We start from the raw sequence: 13,940 nt of genomic DNA, 5'->3' as shown, positions 1-13,940 counted from the left end.
GGAATTACTGAGTTATATTCCAGATGTTATTGTGACACATCTCAGGAGTATTTGAAGGCTTCGGCACATCTCAAGATAAAACCTCATTTGTTTGGGGTGATATAAAGGCAAAGAGCAAAAACTGTGCTATTTACAAGTATAGCTCAATGGTTTCAGTCTTTCCTGATTCTAGTGCATAGTTCAGAACTATATAGATTCTGCAGGCCTAGTGTTTTGATACTGACAGATGGCTCCTATGAATTTAGTGAAATACATAAGAACAGTGTAGCAGATCGTTTGTTAGTATGCACTATATCCCCTGACAGTTCTATTGAAGTAAACGGATATAACAAACAGCAAGTAAGATGTGAAAAAAAAACATGTTTAACTTAAAATTAAGCTCAGAAAGGGGTTTTCCTCCCTCTTTATTGATCGTCTCCCGAGCCACACTCCATTCCACTTGGTGGCGCCCCAACGCTGGCTTGTCATCAGACATTAAACACTAAAGAAGAAGAGCTTACACGAACAGCAATGATGGCGGCCATCAGTGTTGCTCGAAGCAGTTGCGGACTGATAAATGGTTTTAAGGTGTCCTTAAGGAGCGTGGCGCGAGTAAAATATGGCGCAGTATCGGTAACAGTACCGCAGACAAGTTTGCATCGGTCGTGCCGCTGGTACTCCGTCAGCCACCTGTCCGTTAAAGAGAGGATTGACCAGAAGCGAGAGGCGGCACTGCAGGGGGGAGGTCAGCAAAGGATAGAGGCACAACATAAAAGGGTAAAATCAGCTATCGCAGACCGAGGCTGTTATTTTTTTATATATTAACACATTTCTTTTAATTGTATAATATCATATGCTTCAAATGCATTGGCAGCCAGGAGGTTGGTGCTTTAAATGTCAGGCGCAGGGGCTTGTTTGTTTTGCTGGTCTCTCTCACACCTCTTAAACAAAAGTTTATTATTATCATTGTTATTATTTGTTTTAGCCCTGAAAGGGTTAATTTTATTTAAACAACAAACTTCACAATAACAAATGTTTTTAAGGTATATGTAATGATTTATTTTATGAGATTGGGATAAACCTCTGACAATTAAACAGCTCACAAACTGGTAAGGGATTAAATAATAAGACCTGACAAATTAGGGAAGTAAACTCCTATAAAGAGGCAGCTTTGCTTATGGTATGCAACACTTGAAACATTGATCTAAAGCAACCAGACATTTCAAAACCATAGCTTTTGCAGTGTGGCAGGCAAACTTTCTGATCGGTGACATATCTGATGCATGACTGTAATAAATTTACCATTGTGATGCGGTCCAGGGTAAGCTGACAGCCAGGGAGCGAGTGCAACTACTGCTTGACCCTGAATCCTTTGTAGAGACGGACATGTTTGTGGAACACCGTTGCGCCGACTTCGGCATGGAGCAGGACAGAAACAAGGTATCAGGTCGTGCACAAATACCTCTTGCAGCAGCGTGTTTCTTATTTTGCGACATTTTCAGTGAATTTTGATCATTTTTTTTCTCTCATAGTTCCCCGGTGACAGCGTTGTGACAGGCCGAGGTAGAATCAATGGCAGGCTCGTTTATGTTTTCAGTCAGGTACAGTGTTCATTCATTGTACAGAAAAACTATATGTGGCAACTCGATTTTATGTGACAATCTCTTTGTCTTGCACTCTGTGTTTTTTGCAGGACTTCACAGTTTTTGGCGGAAGTCTGTCTGGAGCTCACGCACAGAAGATATGTAAGGTATACAGATGTTTCACAGTAACATTAAACATCGTGTTTGTCAGCTGTGAGCAAGTTAGCATCTGTATGGGTGTGTTTGTCTTTGGTCATTTCCTCATTTGATGTGCCACTTTTAAATCTGTGGTCAGATCATGGACCAGGCCATGACGGTCGGGGCTCCGGTAATCGGGCTGAACGACTCTGGAGGAGCTCGGATCCAGGAAGGAGTGGAATCTCTAGCTGGATATGCAGATATATTCCTGGTATTTCATTTATATATTTTTGTGCAGACCTTTTCATGTAAATCAATTTTAAAATGTCAAGTTTTGCACCTGACGATTTTTTGAGCTCAGAAGCTTGAAGCCCTAAATTCTTTTCGGTTTAACATTCCACATAAATGGCGGGAGTCATGTCCGTAAACTCATCATCAACAGCTGGTGTCGTATTTCTGACACTGTACGTGTTCTTGTTTCCAGAGGAACGTGATGGCTTCAGGAGTCATCCCTCAGATCTCCCTCATCATGGGTCCGTGTGCAGGAGGAGCCGTGTACTCTCCTGCTCTCACAGATTTCACCTTCATGGTTAAGGTATGTAGCTGACACAGTAAAATCCACTGTAGGTAAAATATTAGTTTTATGCTATTTAAGCTGCAAGAAATATGAAAAAGTCCTGAAATATTTCCAAACTGGCACGCAAATGCTATTTTGTGTTTAGAGAAGAGATGCATTCAATTCCAATAAGCACAGAAACATTTGTGTTTGTGTGTTTAGGACACGTCATACCTGTTCATCACAGGGCCTGATGTTGTCAAGTCTGTCACCAATGAAGATGTGACTCAGGAGGAGCTTGGTGGAGCCAAAACTCATACCACCGTGTCCGGTCAGACTCTTTTTAGATGTGTGGATGTTGAAGAGTTTTGTAAACTAAGCTGTAGCAATCACTGGTGCTTTACCAGCACTGGCTTTAGGTTTGTCATATTTACCAGTGTGAGCCTGTCTTGAGCCACCCTTCATTTCCACCTTTGGGGCGATTGTGGCTCAAGAGTTGGGAGTTCGCCTTGTAATCGGAAGGTTGCCAGTTCGAGCCCCGGCTTGGACAGTCTCGGTCGTTGTGTCCTTGGGCAAGACACTTCACCCGTTGCCTACTGGCGGTGGTCAGAGGGCCCGGTGGCGCCAGTGTCCGGCAGCCTCGCCTCTGTCAGTGCGCCCCAGGGTGGCTGTGGCTACAATGTAGCTTGCCATCACCAGTGTGTGAATGTGTGTGTGAATTTTTTAAACACTTTTAAACACTTTGGCATGCATAAAATTCTATGTTTTGCACTAAGAAGTGATTTCCAAAAACTGAATAAGTGTAGAACAAAACAAGAAATAACAGGCCTAAAAACTATTTGCTGCAAATAAACTGTATGTGAAAGTCATTAAGAAATTGGAAAAAAGAGACCTGACACAGTTTACAGCCATCTGTAAAACACAGTGGAGGATCTTTCGTGGTTTGGGGATGAATTTCAGCCAGTGGTTTTGGAGATTTTGTCTGGATTGATGGAATTATGAACACAGAAAAAGAATGTAGTTCATGATCCATCGTACATGACCATCTGGAAAGCATCTGATTGGCATGAACTTCATTTTTTAGTACAACAGTGATCCCTGCCAACACACAATGGAAGCTGGACCTCAACCTTATTGAAGGAGTATGGGAGAATGTTGACAGAGAATTGAACAAAAAGCTGCCAACATCCAAAGAAGAGCTTTGAATGTCCTTCAGGAATTCTGAAGACTACTTAAAGAAACCTTACTTAAGTTCATGCTGTGTTGGAAAAATAAAGGTAGTCATACCAAATATTGACTTTCAGGCTTGTTAGAATTGTGCAAACCTGCTTTTGCTTTATGCAGTTTTCATTCTTGTTTGCATGTTTCTTTTGCCTATTTTCCCAGCACAATATACAGAAATGAGGGGTGGTTTAAGACTTTTTCACAGCATCTTTTTAAATCTGTTTAGCAAATGAAATCTAATCAAGCATTACTGCTCAAGTCAGGGTGTTTAACTCGTCTGAGAGAAACTCTCGTTAAAATGTCTTATTGCTTTTTCGTAGGTGTGGCTCACCGTGCTTTTGAGAATGATATTGAGGCTTTGCTCAACCTGCGAGAGTTTTTCAACTTCCTGCCACTTAGCAATCAGGATCCCGCACCTATCAGGGAGTCCCATGACTCTAGGTAGGCAGTAACCTTTGCCCTCATTGAACTAATCACAAATCCCATCCTTTTTTGTCTGATGTCTCATTTGTTTTTCAGCGACCGTCTGGTACCATCATTGGACAACATCGTCCCTTTAGAGTCAACTAAAGCCTACGACATGTTGGACATAATTCATGCAGTATGCGCACAAACATACACCTTCTAATATGTACCACAACATCTCATTTCCTTTTTGTGTGTGTTTAAAAAAAAAAGTTCTTTTTCTTAATCAGATAGTAGATGAGAGGGAATTCTTTGAGATCATGCCCAACTACGCCAAAAACATTGTGGTGGGATTTGCCCGTATGAATGGACGCACTGTGGGCATTGTGGGTAATCAGCCCAAAGTAGCTTCAGGTAAGAAAAATATGTGAATAACTAACAGTTAAAAAAAAAACCCTCAATCCATTCAATCCATTTTGTACTTGTCTTGTTTGTCAGGCTGTTTGGACATCAACTCCTCAGTGAAGGGAGCCCGATTTGTTCGCTTCTGTGATGCTTTCAACATTCCCATCATCACGTTTGTGGATGTGCCAGGCTTCCTGCCAGGTATTCTTGGATAATATCCTCATGCATGTACACACAGGCTGCAGTTATGTGCAGGGCATGTTTGCCATGCTGAAGTTCATGATTTAATCGGTTTAGTTTAACGACCAGTGATTCTCCGGTGAGTTGGATGAGACTGAACAGACCACCTGTAGAAAATCTGATAGTCTGAACCCCTATCCAATAGAACTGCTGTGTTTTCTCTCAACAGGCACAGCTCAGGAGTACGGAGGCATCATCCGACACGGAGCCAAACTGCTTTTTGCTTTTTCAGAGGCCACAGTCCCAAAAATAACCATCATTACCAGAAAGGTGTGTGAGGTTTCTATTGCACATCTGGCTCAGCTGTTTGTTGTATAATGCCCTGCCTACAAAAAGCACCTCCAAGTTCACTGCCACGTTGAACTGCGAGCAGTGATGATAACTCAACACCCCAGTGTTTTTTTTTTTCAGAATAAAAGCCTCTGTAATAATTTCACTGGAATCTTTTGTCTGAATCGGCTACAAAAAAACAAACAGCTAACTTAGCATTTTATCAGTTTTGATTATTTTACATCTGCATTCATTTACTGTCTGAAATGCTGCTTGTTGCTGAATTAATCCTTTTATTTTGGTCTTTGCATCCCAGGCGTACGGAGGAGCCTATGATGTGATGAGCTCAAAACACTTGAGAGGAGACGTGAACTACGCCTGGCCTACAGCTGAGGTCGCCGTCATGGGTGCCAAGGTACACATTACCTCTAGGTTTTTTGTTTGTCCCTTTCTCTCTGCTTCCTTTATTTTTACAGTTTTAATTTCTTTTTTTTTCCTCAGGGTGCCGTTCAGATTATCTTCAGAGGAAAGGAGAACCAGGCAGAAGCAGAGGCTGAATACGTGGAGAAGTTTGCTAACCCTTTCCCAGCTGCTGTCAGAGGTAAATCTGCTTTTTTTTTTTTTTTTTTTTTGACTGTTCCTGCTCTTTATCTGCTGACAGTGTATGCGGCAACAAACCGAGTACATCTTTATCCGACTGTGCTTGTTTTAGGTTTTGTGGATGACATCATCGAGCCAGCGACAACTCGCAAAAAGATCTGCCAAGATCTAGAGGTGCTAGCCAGCAAGAAGCAGGTCAACCCCTGGAAGAAGCATGCCAACATTCCTCTGTGAAAATGTTCTCCACACTAACGCTATGGAAAGGCATTTGTATTGACTTTTACATTTCAAATGAAATTGGGGGTTTTTGCAGACAGCAGATCAGCAAACTCAGTTTTCACTGTTTTCTCTCACCCACCTTTAACGGTACCCCGTGATATTGGGAGCCTGTCTATTAGATTTAGTTTACCACTCCACTGAAAGCAGCAAGTGAAGATCACTCCTGATTTCTGTTAAGTATAATTGATTTTGTATTTGGAGCACTTGCAACAAAATCAGAATGTGTATCTTTACTACTTTATAGTTTATATTAAATCCCTAAAAACATCTGAAATAAATGACCCCGTAGTCACACACAGTGGTCATATTGGCAACTACTGTTGATATGGCTATCTAAGAGGCCAGAGATTTAGTGTTAGCAGCAAATGCAAACAAACTAAAGTTTGTTATCATGTGCAATGTTTTCAGAGTTGTTCATATACTATATATCAGTTTTTTTACAGTTGGTGCTTTCAAAAGGCACCTAAAGCATTTGATGTCCTCCATTTAGGTCAAGGAGACGTCCTTACCAACAGGAACTGTGCCTTTTCTCTGTGGCAGGCTCTGTACTGTCATCTGTAAAATAAATCATGGCCTCAATATTCTGCGTGTTTATTCATTTTCTTTGTTTTAAAAGTCATTATTGCCAGAGACGCTGGATCATATCTAGTGGAATCTCAGCCATTCTTTTAAGTGTGCATGATCAGATCCAGCTCCCACAACAGACACACAATGGGATGGAGCTGGTGTAGTCTCATAGTTTAAGGGTAAATGGTCATAGCTGAACCGGTCACAGTTTTCAACGACTTAAAGGGCATAAAGTCTGAGGGCCAGCCTGTGTACAAAATTGATGAACTACACTTAATCGATACATTTTGACTCTTTTTTTTTTTAAATTTAGTTTCAGTTTCCATAGTCAACTTTGTGTCCATCAATACCTCATCAGGCAAACTATAACATTTTTACTAAACTATCAAATACTAAAATTAAGGATATGGGTTAGCTAAAATATTTTAAATCTAATTTTAGTTAACTATAATAACCTTGCTCTTGGTCACCGTTTTGGCTTTGGCCTCTATGTTCCAGTGAATCTTAGCGTTTCAGCTTGCCAAGGCATTATGGACAATTGTATCCTTCCAACTTTGTGTAGACAGTTTGAGGAGACACATTTTCTATTGTAGCATGACTGTAACCTACTAAACAAAGCAGGGTCCATAAAGGCATAGTTGGATGAGTCTGATGTGAAGGAACCGGACTGACCCATGCAGAGCTCTGACCTCAACCCCCATCAAACACCTTCAGCTTGAACTAGAATGGATACCGTCAGCCAGGACGTCTCGTCTAACATCCAGGTCCGACCTCGGAAATGCTCTTCTAGATGAATGGGCAAAAAAGTCATGCTCAGGTGGCTTAAGACTTGTCTATATATTGTACCTTCGGTTAATGTGTGCCTATTCAGAAGACCTATAAGATATAAAACTAGGACTCTGACAAAGGCCTAATATATTCAATAATCTAAAAAAAAGAAATCCATATTGTGGTTTTAAGGAAGGTTAACTGTTCATTCTTCACATTAAACACACAAGTGGAAAACTGTATCTGACAACAACAGACACCAGCCCATGAATTGATTACAGATTTTATTTTATTAAAAAGAATTTAGGTTCACAGAAAAAAAACAAACAGGCTTTTACAGTATTTTGGGGCAAATGATGTCAACTGCACTGCAGAAAAGATCCAATTGTCTTTGATTTTTACAGGACTGCAAACCAGCCAGTGAATAAAGGTTGTAAATATTGAACTGGGGTGGTGGCGGCATGGCTGAACACATTCAAAACACATTCAAACAAATCTGTCATACATAAAGATCCATCACTGCACTGGATATGAACAACAAGTTTTCCATCTTCTGAGTCTGTTAACACTGATTGCAGGTAGCAAAATGTTTTCACCTGTAAAATGAACAAACTGAAGAGTGAACAGCGAAACGATTGCAATCAGACCTACAGCGCTTGGAAGCTGGTATCATCGGTATCCGTTGGATATGACTTACAGGTGTGGAGGGGAGGGGCTAGAATATACTTTTTAGTATGTAGGCCACAATTTGGCAACAAACAAGGTACATATTCAAGAAAGAGCTGTACAAACATCAGACAAAAACAAAAACACACTTGATTTAAAACTTTAGTACTAAAGCTACAGAATTGAAAATATGTCTTTTTTTTTTTTTAACTTTTTTAAAATTAGTTCAAAAAGCCGCTATTTAGGGGTTGGAGGGTTGTGTGTGCAGAAGATTTAAGGTGTGGATTCTCTCCGTGGTCGGTCAGATATGCATCTTCACTGTTAAATAACACAACTCTCTCTTTGCTTTGACACCACATGCACACACGGCAGCTGCATCACGTCCTCCAGGTCGGTGTACAGCTGTCGACCTCTGTGTGCACATCCCACTGCCTAACCGAGGTCACCACCAACACTTCACACGCATATCACGCACCAGCACCAACACATACGACGACTCAGAGATGGCAGAGAGAGGAGACGGGGCAGTGGGTGGTATTAAGAGCAAAGATATAGAACATTTAGTTGGATTTAAGATGGGGTGAAGTGCAACACCAAAAGAGGGGGGTGGGGGCTGTACAGAGTGTTACGCTGCAGACTGGGAGCCGAAGCAAACAACTGTACATGTGTGTAACGGGGGGAGGCGAGGGGGGAGGGCTGTAAAAACTGCGAGTACTTGTCGGCCGGCTGCAGGATTATGCAGCCAGAGCGCCATCAGAGGTACTGCTAACAAATGCTAAACCAACAGGCTGAAGAGGAAGAGGAGGAAGAATACAAGCAGGACAAGGCTCTTGAATAGTTCAGACTACACTGTGGATCCTCCGATCCGCCTGACTGAAGAGGGCGGATCCTTGCCTCCAGGTGAGATCCTGCAGTTTCAGAAGATCCTCTTGAAAAGCATCCTTCCATCATGTCTTACAGAGAAAGAAAAGTACTTCAAAAATGATTTTTTTCTTCATCTTACGAGTCTTGATTGGCAGGTGATCTGGGCTAAACCTTCCTCTTCCGTTTACTCCTGATTAGCATCCTGATCTTAGGATCTTTTCCAGTTTCCAGATCAGAACATGGGCATGCTGAATCCCTGGAACAATGAAGAGGAGAAAGTCAGAAAACCTTCCCCCCAAAAAAAAGAAGAAGAAGAAAAAGTACATGCTCTATATAAAAAGTGCGGCAGTGTTTGCTCTTTTGCTACTGAAGTTCACTTTATATGCAGGGACTTTAAAATCTCACCTTTATGTCTGTACTGTGAAAAAGCCAAAATGCTTTCAGAATAACTTAATTAATTTTTAATCAGTGAAACTGATTTTGATGCTTAAAATTGTTGGTTTGCTTAGCCATTTCTAAGATCAAAAGTTCTTAATTACCACGAGAATTAACTAAAATACACTTTGATGCCAGAATTTTGGTAAAAATATTCCAAATGTTAACAGGTGTTATTGTTCCAATGGCAACTTTTCAGAAACTATCCATCCAACAATTGTGCTGATTGATGAAATGCATCTATTTGACCTCTACTCTGGCTTTGGATTTGACCTTCTTAGAAGCAGGAACTGAAATCCGCTGGTGCAAATTTACAGTACTTATTTTTTAAAAATACTAATATAATACTTTTCATCATTAAATAGTCTGTTTGTGGAACATCTATAAGTGAAACCTGCATGTCTATATGTCATAATATTGTGTGTGCATTGTTAGATTGAAAGCCCTTGTTTGAATTAATAAAACTACATAAAAAACTTTAAGTGCTCAGCTGAAGTAAAAAAAAACAAAAAACAAGTAACCATAAACAGATGACATAGAAGACATAAGGTTATAATCTGTGATTAATGCACATGAGTGTAACGTATGAAAAAATTATATATCTTGGAAATGTTAGCCAATCAGATATATTTTAAACAGAAGCTGAAATTTGTTAGAGAAAGGACTTCTTTAAATCAGTTTTTCTGTGCTTTTGAATGCTTAATTTCTCCTCTTATCCTTCATTACCTATAGTCTAACTTATTACTATTTTATTTTTATTTTGTTCAGTTTTCTTTTCGATATTTAGTTGGCAAATCATAACTTACCGACTCGTCTTCAATCATCGCTGCAGAGTCAAAGAAGTCCGGTCTTAATTCCGCTCTTTCACGTCTGTTCCTTGAAGGTGGCTGTAAAAGGTCAAATATTTTGTAAGAAGCCATGTCACAACCAGAACGAGAAAAAACCCCTGAAACCTCGTATCAACTAAATGAATAGTTTATAACTGACCAGGTCGATCACCATGGTGTCTTCAAACTCCTCGTTCATGTCCTCCAGCTGGCCCCGCGATGACATCATCACATCTTCAAAGATTGGCTCCGCGTCATCCTCCATCAGCCCACGCCTGAAAGGGAATGCCAGGTTACGATATTTTGGTTACTGTGACTTTTAGGGTGGATAAAGGTTTGGACAGAATTTGTGTTTCCACTTTTACCCAACATCTTCACAGTACGCTTACGGTTTATGAGCAAAATACACACTTACACAGTCTGCCGGACACCCTGATTGCTGCGAGACTTGATGTAGTTCATGCCTGTTCGGTCCTTCCTATTCACCTCTTCTATCTTCTGCTGGCCGAGCCATGACATCTGCATCTGAGGACTGAGGACAAACGAAGACACATGTCCATTAGTTCTGCTGCTGTCTTGTAACTTTAAAAACTGGGCTAACGTTTCTATGTGCATGTGCACCTACGGACAACATGTGCATGAACCCACTTGTGTACGTAATCGTTCTCTGATCCTGGCTCTGAGTCTGGGTCAGGCATGTGCTCTGCTGGTCTGTTCTCTCTGAGGACTGTTGAGGTGAGCTGAGGAGTCTGAAGTGCCCCGGGTGTCTGCAGGGTGTCATTGCGCATCATCCACGAGCCCTCTACGCTACTCTCCTCTGAATATGAAGCAAACAGAGTAATTTCAGTTTCAGCAGCAGGAGTAAGTGTCTCATCTCCTTTAAGAGATCAAGTTCAGTTAGGCCACCCCAATAAAATGGGCAATCCTTCATCTCTGCTCACCCTCAATACGTTTCTTGTGGAGTGGCGGTCGACCCTTCTTGCTGCGGACTGAGCCGGTCTTGCTGCTTGAGCCTGACGTAACAGACATGTGGTCCTCGTCTCCTCCTGTCAGCAGGCTGTTTCTGTAGGAAATCAGCGGCAGCCACACGTCCTCCCGACGCTCTGACATCGACTCTGACATGAACTTCTCCAAATACGAGTGGCTGTGGAGGCAGCAGCATTTTATAGCATTATCCTTTTTCTTTGACACAAATCCCGTTGGGGTTTTGTCAGGAAGGCCATCCAACATAAAAACTGTGCCGAATCAAACATGTGGAGCTACCAGCTGTGGTGGAGCAGGGGAACATAGGTATATAAAAGCTGGAGTATTAGCTGATGATAAATTGGATTGAAGTACTTACACTGTCTTTTTGTCCTGGCGGATTAATTTCGAGGAGAATTCACTCAGGACTTCCAGGAAGGCCAAGTTTATAGGAGGAAACTCTGGTCCTCGAGGATTCTGGTACTTAAATGCAAACTCTATTCCATCCCTGACACAATGGAAAGACAACAGAGAGGAGAAATAATGAGAGATGACAATAAAGAAAGCAACACAAAGTTACACGAGTACTACAACTTTACAAACAGTTGGTGTATATAACAAAGACTCTTTTAACCTCAATCTACCCTGATTAATTATTAACGGTGTATTTTTTGTACTAACTTAATTCATGTAACTTTAAAAGCAAATAAAAACTTGTGTCTGTTTTATGCTTCCTATGTGATTCTAAAACTGGTCGGTAAAAGTTTACTTAACGTTTTGCTCGCAGGCTTGAATAAGTTGTTAAAATTATTTAATTTCACATCCCGAACATGCAAGAATTAACCAAAATCCTGCATCAATTATTGGTATTTCAATGTAAAGACAAATTGGAATCACTCATACTCTTTTAATTTATGCTACAAGTATCAATCTACAGCTTCCGTTTACAGAGACACCACAGCGCTCGTGATCTCACTTGTGTAGCGTGGCGACAGCCTCTCTGGTCTTGATCTGATCCAGGCCAAAGGTGAGGGCAAAGCGCCGGGCGAGCTCCTTGATGCCGCTCACGTGAGAAGACGTTCGGTCCAGGTTGGGACCCTGATCCTGCAGCAGCTCATTGAACAGCTGCAACACACATATGAGTGCATAGGAGTTAGTGGGTATGCACAGGAGAGCACTTGTAACACAGAAGTACACAGAAGGAAGCTGTGTAAAAAGCACCATCACTGTCTCACCTGCTGCAGACTGAGGATGAGTGTCTTGGCACAGAGGATTTTGTCCGTCTGTCTGGTTTTACTGAGAGTCTCCTTGATGATGTCGCCATAGTCATTATAATACTGAGGCAGAGAAACGAAACTGTTAATTCGCCCAAGTTGTCTGAATTAATGCACTGAATCTCATATCACACTCAGATTTGCATCAAAGGTAAATTTAGGTGAATTAAAACCATTTTTTTTCAATTCCACAGTAAATCAGCTCCATTGTTGTCTCAGAAGTAGCCACATTTATATCATAATGCTAACATTAACATAAGTGTCAGAGCGAAACAAAGATATTGTTACTAGTACTGAAATTGTTGTGATGGCTTTTTATCTCACCATATTTGTTTTTTTCCAAAGTTTTCTCTCTTTTAAACTATCAGCTGGTTATTATTTTTCAGCATGCATGCTACACACAAACCTTCATATAGTGTTTGAAGATGTCAGCAGCAGCAGGCATGTCTACAATGTCGTAGATGATGAGTTTACAGAAAGCTGCAAGCAGGTTTCTCCTCTTATGGAGAGCCTCGATCTTGTTGGCTTCATCCTCCTCATCTCCCTCTGCAGGCACAAAGACAGTAGTGGACAACAATGACAAAGCTCCCTACCTTCTCTCAACCTTAACAGTTAAAATCTTCTTGGATCTGAAACAGAAACCACAACATGATCCGATCTAACTTCTCTCTCACCCATGCTCTGACTCTCATCATCCTGGTCGATGAAGACGTGGTCTAAGACGAAGTTTAGCAGCTCGTTTTGCAGAGTGCTGTCTGGGTTAAACACCAGTGGCTGGAGGCCTTCTCTGCCACCAGAAATCAGCTGGTGACTGAAGATCATCAACAGGTCACAGAGAAGCATGAATGCCTAAACAAGAAACAGCAATATTGTCACAGCTTGACCAAAGAGTCAATATTTCAAAAAACAAAATAATGATATGTAGAGATAACAGAAAACATGCATCCTTTACATAAATCGAGAGACAAAGTTGATTTCAAAGCTCTTCTGTTACTCATGACACAATAGCATCTGTTACCTGCTCTTTAACCGGTGTGTTGACATTGGACAGGCACTGCTGACACACTGCCAGGAAAGACTTGACCACTCTCCTGAGAGCCACCAGGTCATCCTGCACACAGGGAACATCACACAGACATTGATAATCAGCCAAAATAATGAGTACTTTAGCAAGAGTCGCTAATGAACAGCTGTGACAGTCAGGCTAGCTGTCTTTGTCATCCTATCAGTATGAATGAAGGAATATTATGAATAATAATTCAGCAACACTTTTGATGTTTTCAACAATGTTCCAGATAAGTTATATCCTATAATGGGAGCTGAAGTCTTGGTAAGGTGTTTAAGTGTTAAATGAGACAGATTTGGGGTGAGTCCCAGACTGAGGACTGGGGCTGTCTGACAGTGAGATGGATTTCTACACTAAGCCACCCCGCTCTGCAGAAATACAGATAAGCTCTTGTCCCTCTGGGCCACTGATGCTTAGACATGGCAGCATTCACTCTGAGCCACTGACCAATGATAAAGCTAAACTCTGAGTGCGGTCTGTTAGTGAGGCCGGTTGAGCACCTTGCTGGGAACCCCCTCTGTGATCTTGACCAGCTGCCACAGGATGGAGTAGTGGGAGCACTGCAGGGCTTGGACAGCTATCTGCTCTGGCATGGAGCCCTGCTCGATGCCCGCTTTCAGCAGCCGGTAGCAATTCCCAAACAAATCCCATCGTGTCAAATCATGGGCACTGAAGGAGAAAACGAGAAGAGCACACACTGAAATGATCACATTTATTTGGTGGAAAATTTCTTCCAAAACACTGAATGAATGAATGAATGAATGAATGAATGAATGAATGAATAATAATTCTTACAATACAAAAATGCGAACTAAATGTCTCCCTACAGAT

General features: G+C 41.4%; 2 protein-coding genes across 2 annotated transcripts in view; one reads left to right on the top strand and one right to left on the bottom strand.

Moving 5' to 3' along the window:
• Window positions 1-467: 467 nt before the first annotated feature.
• On the top strand, window positions 468-6,260 carry LOC146552170 (propionyl-CoA carboxylase beta chain, mitochondrial-like). The gene is made up of 15 exons (XM_085257681.1): window positions 468-756; window positions 1,300-1,419; window positions 1,512-1,580; window positions 1,673-1,729; window positions 1,858-1,971; window positions 2,185-2,295; window positions 2,479-2,587; window positions 3,801-3,921; window positions 4,000-4,081; window positions 4,176-4,299; window positions 4,384-4,491; window positions 4,700-4,800; window positions 5,117-5,215; window positions 5,302-5,401; window positions 5,513-6,260. The coding sequence occupies exons 1-15, from the start codon at window positions 511-513 to the stop codon at window positions 5,632-5,634; spliced, it is 1,683 nt and encodes a 560-aa protein (XP_085113807.1). The 5' UTR covers window positions 468-510; the 3' UTR covers window positions 5,635-6,260.
• A 1,025-nt stretch (window positions 6,261-7,285) lies between these two features.
• stag1a (STAG1 cohesin complex component a) overlaps window positions 7,286-13,940 on the bottom strand; it is a 38,355-nt gene continuing 31,700 nt past the window's right edge. Inside the window, exons 20-32 of the mRNA XM_085257093.1 lie at window positions 13,610-13,778; window positions 13,062-13,154; window positions 12,718-12,892; window positions 12,450-12,589; window positions 12,005-12,106; window positions 11,746-11,894; window positions 11,149-11,277; window positions 10,748-10,950; window positions 10,455-10,623; window positions 10,222-10,338; window positions 9,967-10,081; window positions 9,786-9,866; window positions 7,286-8,800 (exon numbers count right to left, since the gene is read on the bottom strand). Coding sequence (XP_085113219.1) covers window positions 8,777-8,800; window positions 9,786-9,866; window positions 9,967-10,081; window positions 10,222-10,338; window positions 10,455-10,623; window positions 10,748-10,950; window positions 11,149-11,277; window positions 11,746-11,894; window positions 12,005-12,106; window positions 12,450-12,589; window positions 12,718-12,892; window positions 13,062-13,154; window positions 13,610-13,778 — 1,666 coding nt within the window. The 3' untranslated portion in view covers window positions 7,286-8,776. The remainder of the gene's footprint in view (window positions 8,801-9,785; window positions 9,867-9,966; window positions 10,082-10,221; window positions 10,339-10,454; window positions 10,624-10,747; window positions 10,951-11,148; window positions 11,278-11,745; window positions 11,895-12,004; window positions 12,107-12,449; window positions 12,590-12,717; window positions 12,893-13,061; window positions 13,155-13,609; window positions 13,779-13,940) is intronic.

Source organism: Mchenga conophoros, linkage group LG19, assembly GCF_057382185.1.
Source record: "Mchenga conophoros isolate Kocher_MC1m ecotype Shallow Benthic linkage group LG19, M_conophoros_male_GT1.1, whole genome shotgun sequence".
NCBI lineage: Eukaryota > Metazoa > Chordata > Actinopteri > Cichliformes > Cichlidae > Mchenga > Mchenga conophoros.
Note: the sequence above shows the minus strand (reverse complement) of the source record. Positions and strands in the feature narration are given on the sequence as shown.

Coding starts and splice junctions, on each gene's coding strand:
- LOC146552170 (XM_085257681.1), top strand. CDS start 511: ATGATGGCGGCCATCAGTGTTGCTCGAAGCAGTTGCGGACTGATAAAT. Junction 1,420..1,511: donor TGGAGCAGGACAGAAACAAG/GTATCAGGTCGT, acceptor TTTCTCTCATAG/TTCCCCGGTGACAGCGTTGT. Junction 5,216..5,301: donor TCGCCGTCATGGGTGCCAAG/GTACACATTACC, acceptor TTTTTTCCTCAG/GGTGCCGTTCAGATTATCTT.